This window comes from Magnolia sinica, chromosome 14 (genome assembly GCF_029962835.1).
Source record: "Magnolia sinica isolate HGM2019 chromosome 14, MsV1, whole genome shotgun sequence".
NCBI lineage: Eukaryota > Viridiplantae > Streptophyta > Magnoliopsida > Magnoliales > Magnoliaceae > Magnolia > Magnolia sinica.
In genome coordinates, this window is record NC_080586.1 from 3,193,134 (window position 1) to 3,207,309 (window position 14,176).

The 14,176-nt window shown below is 39.4% G+C and overlaps 1 protein-coding gene and 1 non-coding gene across 2 annotated transcripts; one reads left to right on the plus strand and one right to left on the minus strand.

Annotated features, from left to right (window-relative positions):
* The first annotated feature begins 316 nt into the window (after positions 1–316).
* Positions 317–7,175, plus strand: LOC131225423 (peroxidase 5-like). Its single transcript, XM_058220954.1, has 2 exons — positions 317–584; positions 6,256–7,175. The coding sequence occupies exons 1-2, from the start codon at positions 375–377 to the stop codon at positions 7,081–7,083; spliced, it is 1,038 nt and encodes a 345-aa protein (XP_058076937.1). The 5' UTR covers positions 317–374; the 3' UTR covers positions 7,084–7,175.
* Positions 7,176–13,783: 6,608 nt separating this feature from the next.
* TRNAF-GAA (transfer RNA phenylalanine (anticodon GAA)) lies at positions 13,784–13,856 on the minus strand. The gene has a single exon. It is a non-coding gene; the product is annotated as a tRNA-Phe (tRNA).
* Positions 13,857–14,176: the final 320 nt, after the last annotated feature.

Consider the following 14,176-nt stretch of genomic DNA (forward strand, 5'->3'; position numbering starts at 1 on the left):
TTTTTATTTTTTTTTCACGACGGTTGAAAAGGATGAAAAAACTATATAGTTTTCCTAGACCCACATGTGTGTACATTACTGTCCATCCAATACATCTTGGCCGAACCTAACCCAATGTCGTTTTTAAATTAAATAGAAATTTAACAATACTTTTCACTAGCCATTTTGTCAGTACCTTACTTTTCACTAGTCATTTTGGCAGTACTTCTCACTAGCCACAAATGCCGACGCATACTTAGTCAACCTAGCTACATAAACAATGTTCAATCTCTCTCTCTGTCTCTCTTCTATAAATTCATCTCTCAGCCCATGTAATTTCATCACAAGACAGCAAAGCTAGCATAACAAAGCTTGTGTAATTAGCTTTCATTACAATGTCCGCAACTCCCATGCATTGCAAGGTCTTCGTGTTGGTGGCCGCATTATCGACGGTCTGCGGAGCCGCCCTGACCGTTGGTTTCTACAACAGAACATGCCCGTCGGCTGAGCGAATCGTGCGGCAGGCAGTTGCCAATGCCTTCGCCAACAACCCGGGTCTCGCCGCGGGTCTCATCCGCATGCATTTCCACGATTGCTTCGTAAGGGTATGTATTTTGTACGTCTGATACAATTTAAGTCATACAATTCTCTCGTAGTGAATATCTGATCCGTTCAATACATGGGCCACACCTTAATGACAATCTAGGCAAAGGTTAGGATGGTTTGCTCATCACGTTGGTTAGCTACACCATAGAAAACTGACTCATTTTATGGGGATGGCCCACCTTAATTAAGTTGGTGGGAGAGAGAGCATTGCGTGTGGAAGTTGTACTTGAATATTTCTCCTCAAATGGCCTTCTCGTAGGATCATACATATAAAATCATTATACTAGATAATGGACAATCACTAGAAGAAAAGGAGACTTAGCCTTGGTTCAAAATTGTGGTTAAGAAGGTTAAAAATTGAGGCAAAAGCCTTTAGCCTCAGTTTTGCCTCAATTCTCCAAACTGAGGTTGGAACCGCTGTGGCTAAAGGTTTTAGCCTCAGTTTTAACAACCGAGGCGATTCTTCAAGTGAGGCTAAAATAATTTTTTTAACTTCAATTTTCTCGAAATAGTGCTAAATCAAAATTTTAACCTCAGTTGCCTTTAATCGAAGCTAAATCCATTTTTAACCTCGGTTCTTAACAACCGAGGCTAAAGCCTTTAGCCACAAGGGTTGTGGTCTCAGTTTGGATAACGGAAGCAAAACTGAAGCTAAATTTTTTATTTAGTTCAGTTCTAAACTGTGGTTAAAAATGTTTAATTTTTAAAATATTTGTTTAAAAAAAATCATAAAAATACAATACCAATAAAGCAGCTAACAGTCTATTTAAGGTTTTCAAAATACTACAGGCACAAATAACACTAAGCATAAAAATACAATACCAACAAAATAGTTAACCACCTATTTAAACTAACAAAAAAGACAAATAACACTAAGCATCAAGTTCTGCTTCCTGTTGCCTTCTACGCAAGTTTGAAAGCTGCCGTGTGCTGCAGGTTTTGAGAGCAGATTAGATAAATGCCCTATAGACATTTTCTGATTTCCCCACCTCAGTCTTTGCTAACATTTCCCTCTACATACGAGCAAACGTTCCTCACCATCGCACCCATCTGCTTCAGTCTATTTTCTTGTTGCACGCTCAATGTTGTGTTCGACTACAACCTAAAACAAAAAAAGAAATAATTCAGAAGTGAGATCCATGGTAGTTATGCATATGCACTGTATGTTTTTTACATGTGAAACCATCTGCAAAGAAACGCGAATGGTAAAACACCTTACGCTCATCGATAAAATGCCATACCACAATCTCAAACACGAGACCATGATTTGAAGTGGATTCCACTTTACATACCTATACCTTAAGAGTCCAAAGCAAGAAAGTGGGACCCACTTCCATTGCTAAGTTACATACGACGTAGTTGTATGTGATAATTCGAAAACGCGTTGCTCTGGATGTTTGGAAGATACCGACACCGTGTGGAAGAATTTGTATGGTCGTCATGTGTTACAACGTTAAATTTTCCTGCTGCGCAAGTCTAAGAAAGTGGGCCCTAAATTTAGGTGATCCAGACCGTTGATCTGATAGATCTAAACTTGGATAAAGGGTTTGGAAGTATATCCCATTTGAGGTGTCCCATAAAATCAACTTTCTCGATCCGCAAACGACAGCCACACATACGGGGATTGGGTGCATCAAGATATTAGAACTCAATTCAATGCCTGTCTGTGGTTTGGACCGGAATCCTCCGCAAAACCTGTTTTATGCAGGCGTAAAATACAGAAGCTCTATGTGGTCCACCAGGTTGAGTATGTAAAATCTACTCCGTACATCATGTTCCTTCCTTGACTCTAGAGCGTAAAAAGAAAATTTAATGGATATCATAAGTAAGATGTTTGAGTAGCCAATATGTTTCCATCTCCACCGTCCATTATATGAGCCACCTCATTTAGGCTCAGATTGACAAATCTTGCTGTGATGCATAGGTGAACCACATCAAAGAGAACTATGCAATTGTGGCTAAAAATTAGACTTTTAACTTTGTTCCTGTGTTACTGAGGAAAAATAGCAACTGAGGCTGAAAAGTAGACTTTTGTCCTCGATTCGTATGCAACTGAGGTTAAAAAGTAGACTTTTGGCCTCAGTTCGTATGCAACTGAGGCTAAAAAGTAAACTTTTGGCCTCAGTTTTTCATCAACCGAAGTAAAAGAGAAGACTTTTGGCCCCAGTTCTCAACAACCGAGACAAAAAGGCAGACTTTTAGCCTCAATTACTCACCAACCGAGGCAAAATGATAGACTTTTAACCTTCTCACCAATCAAGGCAAAAGGGCAGACTTTTGGCCTCAATTTCTCACCAACCGAAGCAAAAGGGCAGACTTTTAACCTTCTCACCAATCAAGGCAAAAGGGCAGACTTTTGGCCTCAATTTCTCACCAACCGAAGCAAAAGGGCAGACTTTTAGCCGCAGTTGACAGACTTTTGGCCTCAATTTCTCACCAACCGAGGCAAAAGGATAGACTTTTGGCCTCAGTTCTCAACAACCGAGGCAAAAAGACAGACTTTTGACCTCAGTTGCTCACCAACCGAGGTAAAATAACAAACTTTTGGCCTCAGTTGCTCACCAATCGAGGTAAAAGGGAAGACTTTTGGCCTTAGTTTCTCACTAACTGAGACAAAATGATAGACTTTTGGCCTCAGTTTCTCACCAACTGAGGCAAAATGACAGACTTTTAGCCTTAGTTGCTCACCAATAGAGACAAAAGGGCAGACTTTTGGCCTCAGTTTCTCACCAACTAAGGCAAAATGGTATACTTTTACCCTTAGTTTCTCACCAACTGAGGCAAAAGGGCAGACTTTTAGCCCCCTTTTGCCTCAGTTACTCACCAACCGAGGTAAAAGGGTAGACTTTTGGCCACAGTTTCTCACCAACAGAGGCAAAAGAGTAGACTTTTGACCTCAGTTTCTCACTAACCGAGGCAAAAGGGTAGACTTTAGGCCTCAGTTTCTCAACAATCGAGGGAAAAAATGAACTTTTAGCCTCAGTTTCTTAACAAATGAGGCTGAAAAGCATATTTAATTAGCCTCATTTTTTTTGAATCGAGGCTAAAGGCCTACTTTCTTGTAGTGAGTCATGAGAAAATGAGCCACTGTTGGATGGTTAGGATCATCTGATCGATGTGTCCACGTGTCCAGTAAACTCCATTATCACTTTAAGTAGGTAGGAAAAGGTGCATAGGTTTATTTATCATGCTTTAATGTCCTTCTGAAATATCTATCAGGTAGGTCGCACACGTATGAAATCAAAAGACCACTTGAGAAAAACGTACCGCATCTTTTAGACCGTCCATTTTTTTATGGTGCATCTGCAAGAACCCATCTGATTTGTGGGGCTACAAAACCCGTATAACGATTGGATACTCGACTCATGTGCCAGAGGGCTGCATGCAGAGGTCGTGTGCCAGTGCTGATAAAAGTAATACAAATATATATATATATATATATATATATATATATATATATATATATATATATATATATATATATATATATATATATATATATATATACACACACACACAGCCTTTGATTGATGAATAAGCTTATTCCAGTACAAGGTGTGTAGGAATCACAATGATGTTTCATGAGATCTGGTCCGTCCATCATGTGCTCCTCCTAATGTTCTCTCTTGAGCCCAAAAATCAGGCTGATCCAAAACTCATGTGGATCAAAAATCTATAAAATGCCGTGGTGTGGTCCACTTGAGTTTCTGAATGGATTGATTCTTTAGATTAACGATTAATCATGGTGGGTCACATCTCGTGAATGATTGGATTGATATTTAAAAATGGTGGACCCCACACACAATATGGAAGATTTTAATGGTGGCCGTTTCCACCCCAATTCTTCCCTAGGTGTGATCCACTTATGGTCTGGATCAAAATGATCCTTTTCATTTGAGGATAAATCGAAGGGGCACACAGTTTGGACCGATTGGATTTGAGCCTTCTATTACGGTGGGCTCCACATAAATCGAAAGGCCGCACATTTGATGTGGGGCGCTAGGAAATGGTGGTGACTCTTCAACCGTACCCATGTTATAGTTGTATGGTGATCCAAACCGTCCAACCAAACCACCGATCCAGTTGAGATGGAGCATAACCCAAAAGGCTAATATGAGAAGATGTTAGTAACTATCTGATTTAGCCTTACTCACTATTTTACTTTTAACCATTTATTAATGTCCTTCGATTGGATGGTTGTGATTGCATGATATATATGATTTTAGAGATTGGATTCACCCACAATTTGGCCCGCAATTTAAATGGTCTAGATAACCATCCATGAGTGACACATGCAAATAGTAAGAGCCATCATATCCACCGCCATTTTCCAAGTGGTGGTAAACCATCATTGGAGTGATGTCCTTAATTCAGTAGACGGTACTGCTACAAGTTGACATGTTTCTTCACTCGGATTCGGTTTTTTTTTTCCTGTAATTATCATCTGCGAAAAGTCAAATCATGCCCACGTCCTACCTAACTTTCTGTATACTGGGGTGCGTTTGGATGCTCAATTGAATCAAAAGTCAAATCATGCCCACATCCTACCTAACTTTCTGTATACTTGGGTGCGTTCGGATGCTCAATTGAATCAAATAGCAATTCATTCAAATCATAATAAATCAAATGCAATGACCAACGACATTAAAGTGAAATGTAGGTACAATATCGATTTCAATTTTTTCACAAGGGTTTGAAAATAATCCAAACTTCCCATTTTTGCTTGGGCTTGTTTGAATGCACGGAGTTCATAGGTAGATATAATCATTGTCTGTTGATAGTTATCCTGCTTATAAGAAGTGGATCTAAAATAATAAAATTATATTTAAATAGTTTAAATTTATTTAACAATAGTCACCTTATTTCTAATGCTAAAGCATTTAAATGGTAAATGAAAGTAACAGTACTTTATATAATCTGTATATGCAAACGGCTTCCATCTTGTCATTGTCTCCACTATTTCTTTTGGTGTGGTCCACTTAAGCTTTGGATCTACCTTTTTTTTATAAAAAACACACGCACCCGCCATATACCCAAGCACGCCTTAGTGGGATTTCACCACTTATGGGTTTCAAACCCAAGTCCCCGTGTTGAAACTCCTCGGAGTCTTCCACTCAGGCAAGGACTGAACCTAGGATCTGCCTTATGTTTGAACTCATATCCTAAAATAAGTTGTTTAATGAATGGATAACATGGATAAAATAGATACAATAGATCTATAAAGTTTTGACACCAACTAGCTAGCTAGTGATTAGGTCACCAGCCAAACTCCATCCGGATGCATGGAATCCATAGGTTAATGTAATCATTATCCGGCAATAAATTTCTTATCTGCTAGTGGAAGCCGAATTTTGAAAAAAAAAATAAAATGAAATGGAACCGCATTTAAATAACAAATGAAATGCTCAAATTCAGTAAACAATAGCCATTTTATTTATAGCACCAGAGAATTTAAATGATAGAAGGGAATAATAATTTACTATAGATTTTATGCATTCAAACATCTTAATTGTCATGATAGTGAAAAATAATTTTCAATCTTGCACGAATTTGATTTAAGATTTTTAAAATAAAAGAATTTTAATTACATTTTTACGCTTCCAAACGAGCCCTTAATTAAATTTATATTTTGAAATGAAATAACAATATTAAAAAACATTGCTTTTATAGGGTTGTGATGCGTCGGTGCTGATAGACTCAACGGCCAACAACACAGCTGAGAAGGACTCACCGGCCAACAACCCTAGCCTCCGTGGCTTTGAGGTGATTAACGCGGCCAAGGCTACACTCGAAGTTCAATGCCCAAACACAGTCTCTTGTGCCGACATCATTGCATTCGCTGCTCGGGACAGTGCTTCCCTCGCCGGGAACATATCATACCAAGTCCCCTCAGGCCGAAGGGATGGTCGAATCTCCAATGTGACTGAGGCTAACATTAATCTCCCACCACCAACCTTCAATGCCAACCAACTAGTGGCCAGCTTCGCAGCCAAGAACTTAACAGCTGAGGAAATGGTTATACTTTCTGGGGCACACTCCATAGGTGTGGCCCACTGTGCCACATTCACTAATAGGCTCTACAACTTCAATGGCACTGGTAGACCAGATCCAACCCTTAGTTCATCCTACACCGAGCTCCTCCAATGCAAGTGCCCGTCGAATAGCAACCAAACAGATCCAACCGTCGTCGCACTAGACATCATTACGCCTATCGTTCTCGATAACAAGTATTATGTGGGCCTTATCAACAATTTGGGACTCTTGACGTCGGATCATGCTCTTGTGACCAATACGTCGCTGGCGGCGATAGTGAATGAAAGTGTAAATAATCCGAGTGGGTGGGCCGCAAAATTCGCGCAAGCAATGGTGAAGATGGGCAATATTGAGGTTTTGGAGGGCACCCGAGGGGACATCAGAAGGAATTGCAGTGTAGTGAATAGTGCCACTTCCAGCTCTCTCATCAACACATTGCTTGGGTATGATCTTGCTAGTAGCTAAGTGCAGTACATGATGAATGAATGTATTTGAATAAAGGCTGGATGTAGATCAATCGAATATGAATGAATCTAAGCCGTTTATCTTTATCGTGATTGGAATTATTGTTAGGATTATTGGTATAAAGAGTGTACTTTGCTTGTACAATTGTCCACTCGGTTTCCTTTTGGGTCATATTTCTCTAGGAAGCGATTGCTCCCAGGGATATTACCATGAGTTCCTGCCAACATCAGTACCGTGGAAACAGTAGGCCCTACCATGAACATGGCCATTCTTGAAAATCAGGCTTATCAGCTCACTAGGTGGGCAACACTTGTACAATGAACCAGACTCCATTGTTTGGAATAGTGGGGTCTACCTGATAGTGGTCCAGGCTTATATTTTTTAGGACCTGATCCCAAAAATTAGGTAGATCTAAATCTCAGGTGGACCACACCATGCGAAAACAGTAGTGATTGAATGTCCACCATTAAAAAAACCTCCTAGGCCCACTGGAATGGTTATTTGACATCTAACCTATTGATTAGGTCATACAGACTTGGATGAAGCGAAAAAAATATATATATGTCAGCTTGATCCAAAACTTTCATGGCCTCAAAAAGTTTTTAATGGTGAACGTTCAATCAACACTGTGCGGTCCACTTAAGATTTGGATCAACATCATTTTTGGGCTCATAGCATAAAATGATCGGGAAGAATGGGTGGACTGCATGGATGAAACACATACATCATGGTGGGGCCCATGTAGCACCGACTACTAGCCATTAGCTAGTGGCAGGGGAAGTAGTCAATCCCTTTCCGGCCTACCATGGCTGGATTTGATTGAGTCATGTACATTGTCATAAATGAAAAGTTTGAAAGTTGTTCCATTCCTGATAAGTGTCACATGGCCCAACTAAATCTCATTATGTTGGTGTCTTGGTGACCCACCAAGCAATATGCTTCTATCACCAAATTTCATGAATAAATGGAAATTGTCCAATTTAACATGGTGAGATTTAATTAGATCTTGTGCCGCTGTTAGAAACTAAGCCCATCACCTCATCTTTGACTGTGGCTTATGGCACAATCAAATTCTACCATGTTGGATCCTCGCTTTTGCTCGGGTGGTAAGACTCTCAGGAATTTCAACACCAGGTCAAGGGCTCGAGTATCCATAGGTGGTGAAAGCACACTACAGTGTGAGTGTGTGGGGGTGTGTGTGCGTAACATTTCCATGCTCCTAATGAGCTCCTCCTGAGATCTTGTCAAAGGCCATTCAAGTCATGATCCTGCACAAGGTCAGGGTTGCACGGCTCGAAACTTACAAGGGTGTCTCTACACCGTACAATAAAATGAAGATGATGGTCATCCTCAGTGCCTTCAAGACACCATTAAGGTCCCAAAGGAAGACAGCTCGACTCTGCTGCTCGAACATTTGGCCACGAACCTAGAATTCAACAGAAGGCCGAATAAATATTGAAAGAAGAACTGACCACAGCCTACTAAGCACCTAGCTCAGGGAGGTCATCATCAGAACGGCCATAGGTTTAAATCCTTTAGTTAGCTTGGATTGTCGACCTCGGTCACCAACCTCATATATTACCAAATTTCAACCATTCAACTTTATCATCACCGAGGATCTTGGGAAACCGCTGAGAAATGGCTGCTAAACGCATGCATATTATTTAGGGAGCGTTTCTATCTACGTAATTGACTCTTGGCCTATAAATAGAGGGCAAATCCACAATAAAATGTACGCATCGGCAAACCCCTAACTCCATTAGACCCAGATCGTTTGATTCTAAGTTAGGCATCAGAGGGTCCCCCTGCTACAACTAGGGTCTCCTTTTTCATTTTCGTGTGCAGGTATTCGGAGGTCCAGTGAGGGTTAACCAAATTTCAGCATCAACATCTATTATCAAATGGACCACACGAGGGAAGGATGAGACGTCTATCATTAAAATCTTATAGATTGCATTTAGGGCCCATTGTAATGGGTGGAAGACATCCAATCCGTTTAGTGTATGTGCATGCTTTAATACTCTCTTAGGGCCCCTAAAAAAAAAAAATCAAGTCTTTCTTATGGGATTTGCAGATTTCGGAAGGTTCACCGCCCATGCTCTATGATATGAATACCTACTTTATTTATTATAAACATTTTACAAGCTAGCCAAATATACAATTTTTTTACCTATAAATAGATTACTACTTAAAAGCCAAATAGAATAGCATGTAAACAGATTACACATGAAATTATTTTCATGTGTGATGTGTTTACAACTAAAAAAATTACAAGCATCCAAGCGACCCTAAGTAATTTCTTCTTCCTTCCATCCAGGTAGGGTGTCAATGGGCCGGGCTCAAGCCTAAAAATCAGAATAATAGGCCCAAATGATGGCCCGGCCCAAACAGTTCAAAATTCGGGCTGAGACCTATCCAGGCCTGGCCCATTGACAGCCCTTCATCCACATTAGTTGGGTCTTTGCCCATTGAGAGCCTTCTAACCGGTAGCAGGTCACTCTTTCCTCAAGCAATGTTATGGGTGTCATCGGCTCGGTTAGGGAAGAGCTGAACTCTAACCTTGGGCCATGTTGTAGAACATAGGTCCAAGCTCAACTCGAGCTTGCGACGGTTCAAAACAGTCCAGCCTGCATGTTTATGCTGCGCCCAAGCTCGAAAACCCATCTTCTAAAGAAATATCCATCTTCTTCTTCTATTAAAAATTCATCAACTTATCTGATTACTTCTTCTTAAAGTTCCGATAATGTTTAAGCTCTGAGTGGCTTTAATTAGAGTCGCCCAACAATTCCCCATATCTCACTTTTCTCTCCTTCTTTTCTCCACAGACATGGCTTAAAGTTCTATCATGCTACTTATATATTCAAGACATTATTATACCATATCCTGTTTCATCCAACTCTTCAGATTTGCTGTAGAGCTGATAGAATTGGAATACATGGCTTTGATTAGAGAGAGAGAGAGAGAGAGAGAGAGAGAGAGAGAGAGAGAGAGGCTTTAAATGGGATGTGTTTTTGGAAAAGATAGATACTATAAAGGAAGATGTGTTTTTCTGGGAGAGAGGGAGGCTTTAAAGAGTATGCATTTTTTGAAGAGAGAGATACGTTTTGGAGAAAGGGAAAGATGAGGAAAAACTAAAATTTGATTTTTTTTAAAAAAATTAAAGTATATTACCCAGGCCCACCTCAAGATGAGCTTTTGGACAACAAAGTCCAAGCTTAACCCGCTTGAAAAAGCTTTGAATTTTAAGCCCGAACCCAACCCTCAGGCTCAATACTCCAGCCCAAGCCCAACCCGATGTGGACTAGGCCGGCGCATTGACAACCCTAACATAGTTCTCACCTTCTTGGTCTTTTTATACAAGGCCTAACTATAATACTTTCTTTCCCTTATCCCGAATGCATGCCAGTGCCACTCTTAAATTCTTTCCCTCACATTCATTTCTATGTCTATCATTCATCTTTTCGTAACTCATCATTTTCATTTCTGCCATACTCATCTGATGAACATATTATTCTTTAACTATCTAACATATATCCTATAAAACATGGCTAGTCTTATAGTTATCTTTTAAAATTTTCATTTTAGTGTAAGTAGTACATGACGACCACATAAAACTCTAAAGGCACATCTCCACTTCTTTTGCATATCTTGAGATTGGTAAGTGACATTCTTTTCTCTCCATTCTCCTAAATTATTAACCCAATATATCAAAAGTCATCATTTTTTTTCTAGAAATCTTAACTAATTCCTCATTACCACTAATATTGTTACTATAATTGCATCCCTTATACTCTATTTTAATTTTATTGATTTTAAATCCTTTTTATTCTAAAACACCTCTTCGTAAATCAATTAAAATCATTTGATGTGCAAGAAGCATGTGCTATAAAATCTCTTCCTACAAGTGCCTTTCTAACTTATTCATAACCAACACAAAAAACAAAGGGTTCGATGGCAACCTTGGTGTAAGCCCACTATAACTGAAAACTCAATTATCTCTTTGCTAGATGTCACCACATATGTTACACACCCTTCTACATATCCTTAATTATAATAATATTTTCTTAGATAAATGTTAAGAGTCGTGTGGCATCTCTACTAATAAAAACTTATTTGTTTATTCTAAAAAAGGAATGAGCTCCTAGTTTTTAAATCGACTCTTTAATAAAGCTCTAAAATTAATGCTTTTTTTTTTTTCATAAACTAATGTAAAAGCTCTTAAAAAATAAATAATTGGGATGCCACTTTTTCTTTTAGAGATTATTTAGCTTAAACAGGTAGATATATTATGTTAATTCTTTGACAAGTTTATCCTTAAACTGCTTAAATAATTCCCATTTTTCTTTCATTTCATTTCTTTACTATCTCTTTAAGGTAAATCTACATTATGAGTAACCAATATTGAAGGTGGGGCTACACAAGATGAATGATCCACATCAAAGGTGAGTTCACATTATGTATGGTCAAAGGTAGGACCCTCATGATGGATGATGGACACTGAAAGTAGAACCACATGAGGGAAGGTTGACATCAAAGGTAGGCCCATATGATGAATGACCCATATTGGAGGTTAGGCCCCTCATGATGGACGGTCCACAGCAAAGGTGCGACCCACATAATGGATAGCCCATATCAAAAGGTGGCTCCACATGAGAGACTATTTACATCAAGTGGGCACGAGATGATGGATGGTTTGTAGCAAAGGTGGACCCACATGATGGATGGTGGGCATCAAAGGTGGGCCCACATGATGAACGACCTATATTGAAGGTGCCCCCCACATGATGAATAGTCCACATCAAGGTGGGCCCATATAATGGATGGAGGACAACAAAGGTGGGGCATATGATGGACCATCCACGTTAATGGGCCCCATTTAATGGATGGTTCTCATCAAAGGTGGGACCCACATAATGGATGGTGGACAACAAAGGTAGGCCCATGTGATGGACGGTTAACATCAAAGGTGGGACCCACATAATGAAAGGAGGGAAACAAAGGTGGGCCCACGTGATGGACAGTTGACATCAAAGGTGGGCCCAGATGATGAACAATCCATATTGAAGGGGGGGCCATATAATGAAAGGTCCACATCAAGGTGGCCCATACAATGGATGGAGGAGGCCACGCATGATGGATGGCCCACATCAAATGTAGTCCCTCGTGATGGACAATCCACATTAAGTGGGCCCCATCTAATGGACGGTCCACATCCAAGGTCTCGCATGATGGACCGCCCATATCCAAAGTGGCCCAACATAATGGATGATCCACATAGAAAGTGCATCTCACATGATGGGAGGTGGACATAAAAAGTGGGTCCCACATGATGGACAACCCACTTCGAAGGTGGGGCCCACACAATGGACACATCAAATGTGGATCCACACATTGGGAAGTGGACACTGAGGGGCCACATAAAGGACAATTAGCATGGATGGTGGGGCCCACATTATGGATGACCTCAATCAAGGTAGTCCACGGATGGATGATGGTACACATGAAAAGTCAACTCCTAATGATGAATGGTCGACATCCAAAACAAGCCTCGCATGATGGATGGGCCACTTTGAAGGTTTTGCTCACATGATGGACGATCTACATCAAAGGTGGGCTCCATATGATGGAAGATCCACATCAAATGTTCGACATAATGGATGGCCCAAATGTCTTAAAACATGAAGGTTGTAGATATCCATTCTTAACAATTCTATGGATCTAATTCTATAAAAAAGACTTTTATTTAAATGTTTTACCAAACATACTTATTTTACATAAGAGCATTTTTTTAAACTTTTTTTTTTTTTCTTTTTATTAGGTTAGCTTGTTAGCACACACCCATGTCAGTACACACACTCCATGTTAGCCACCGCCGCTAGGGATCGATGCCAAGACCTCAAGTGTTGACACTAGGTATCTCCACTCAGTCTGCCAATTGAGCTATGGATCTGCGTGTGCATTATTTTTTAACTTGATTTTACCAAATAAACTTATTTTAAACAAGAGATAAAATAATAATAATAATAAATTACTAAGGTAGCTTTTATTTAAAAAGTTCTTGTTAGATTATAGTACAAATGCCAAACGAGTCCTTATTATTGTGAATTTATCGTGTAAACTTGAACACAATATTGGACAATCAAGAGTAGTTGACAAAAATAATTAAATAAAAAGAAGGTAAGATGGTCCAGATTGATATAATGTACATTGCTGAGTAATTGGTCATCAACATGGATGATTTATCCAAAGTAATTGATCAAACATAATGGACAGTCCATATTAAGGGAAGAAAACAAAAAATAAAATAAAATATATATGGACATAATAGACGGTCTAGATTGGTTGATCAAAAAAAAAAAAATACAAAAAAAAAAAAAAAAAGGAGAAAAAAAGTTCTGATTAACACAATGGACACTCCACGGCAGTTGGTATAAACACCGACATAATGAACAATCCAGAGTAGTTGATCAAACAAAATGGACAGTCAAGATTAATTGATAAAAAAAAATATATAATGAATATTGACATAATGGATCATCCATATTAATTTATCAAACATAATGGAGGGCCCAGACTAATTGATTAAAAAAGTAAATATGGACATCATGGACCGTCCAGATTAGTTTATCAAAAATAAAAATAAATATGGGCATCATGGACCGTCCAGATTAATTGGATAAGAAAAAAAAAAAAGTAATTTTGCGGTGAGCGTGGATCGAACACGCGACCTTCAGATCTTCAGTCTGACGCTCTCCCAACTGAGCTATCCCTGCCGTTAATACTCATATATTTTGGTAAAAAGTAATATAAATTCACATATTGTTTTTGGGCCCTTAATAAACTTTCGTGACATCCACGCCGTCCGTCATTTCAGAAATATCATATGGAGAGAAATCTCCAATTCAGGTAAATGAAAAACTCAAATAAGCTACACTAACGGCACACATTGAGAATGGGAACACGCACCATTGAAACCTTCTTGGGGCCCAGAGTTTCGTCTGGTTATTCCCTTATTCCTGGTGGGCCTCACCATATGAATAGGTTGGATGGCATATAAACATCAATTTGGGACCCAGAAGGGATGGCACAAACA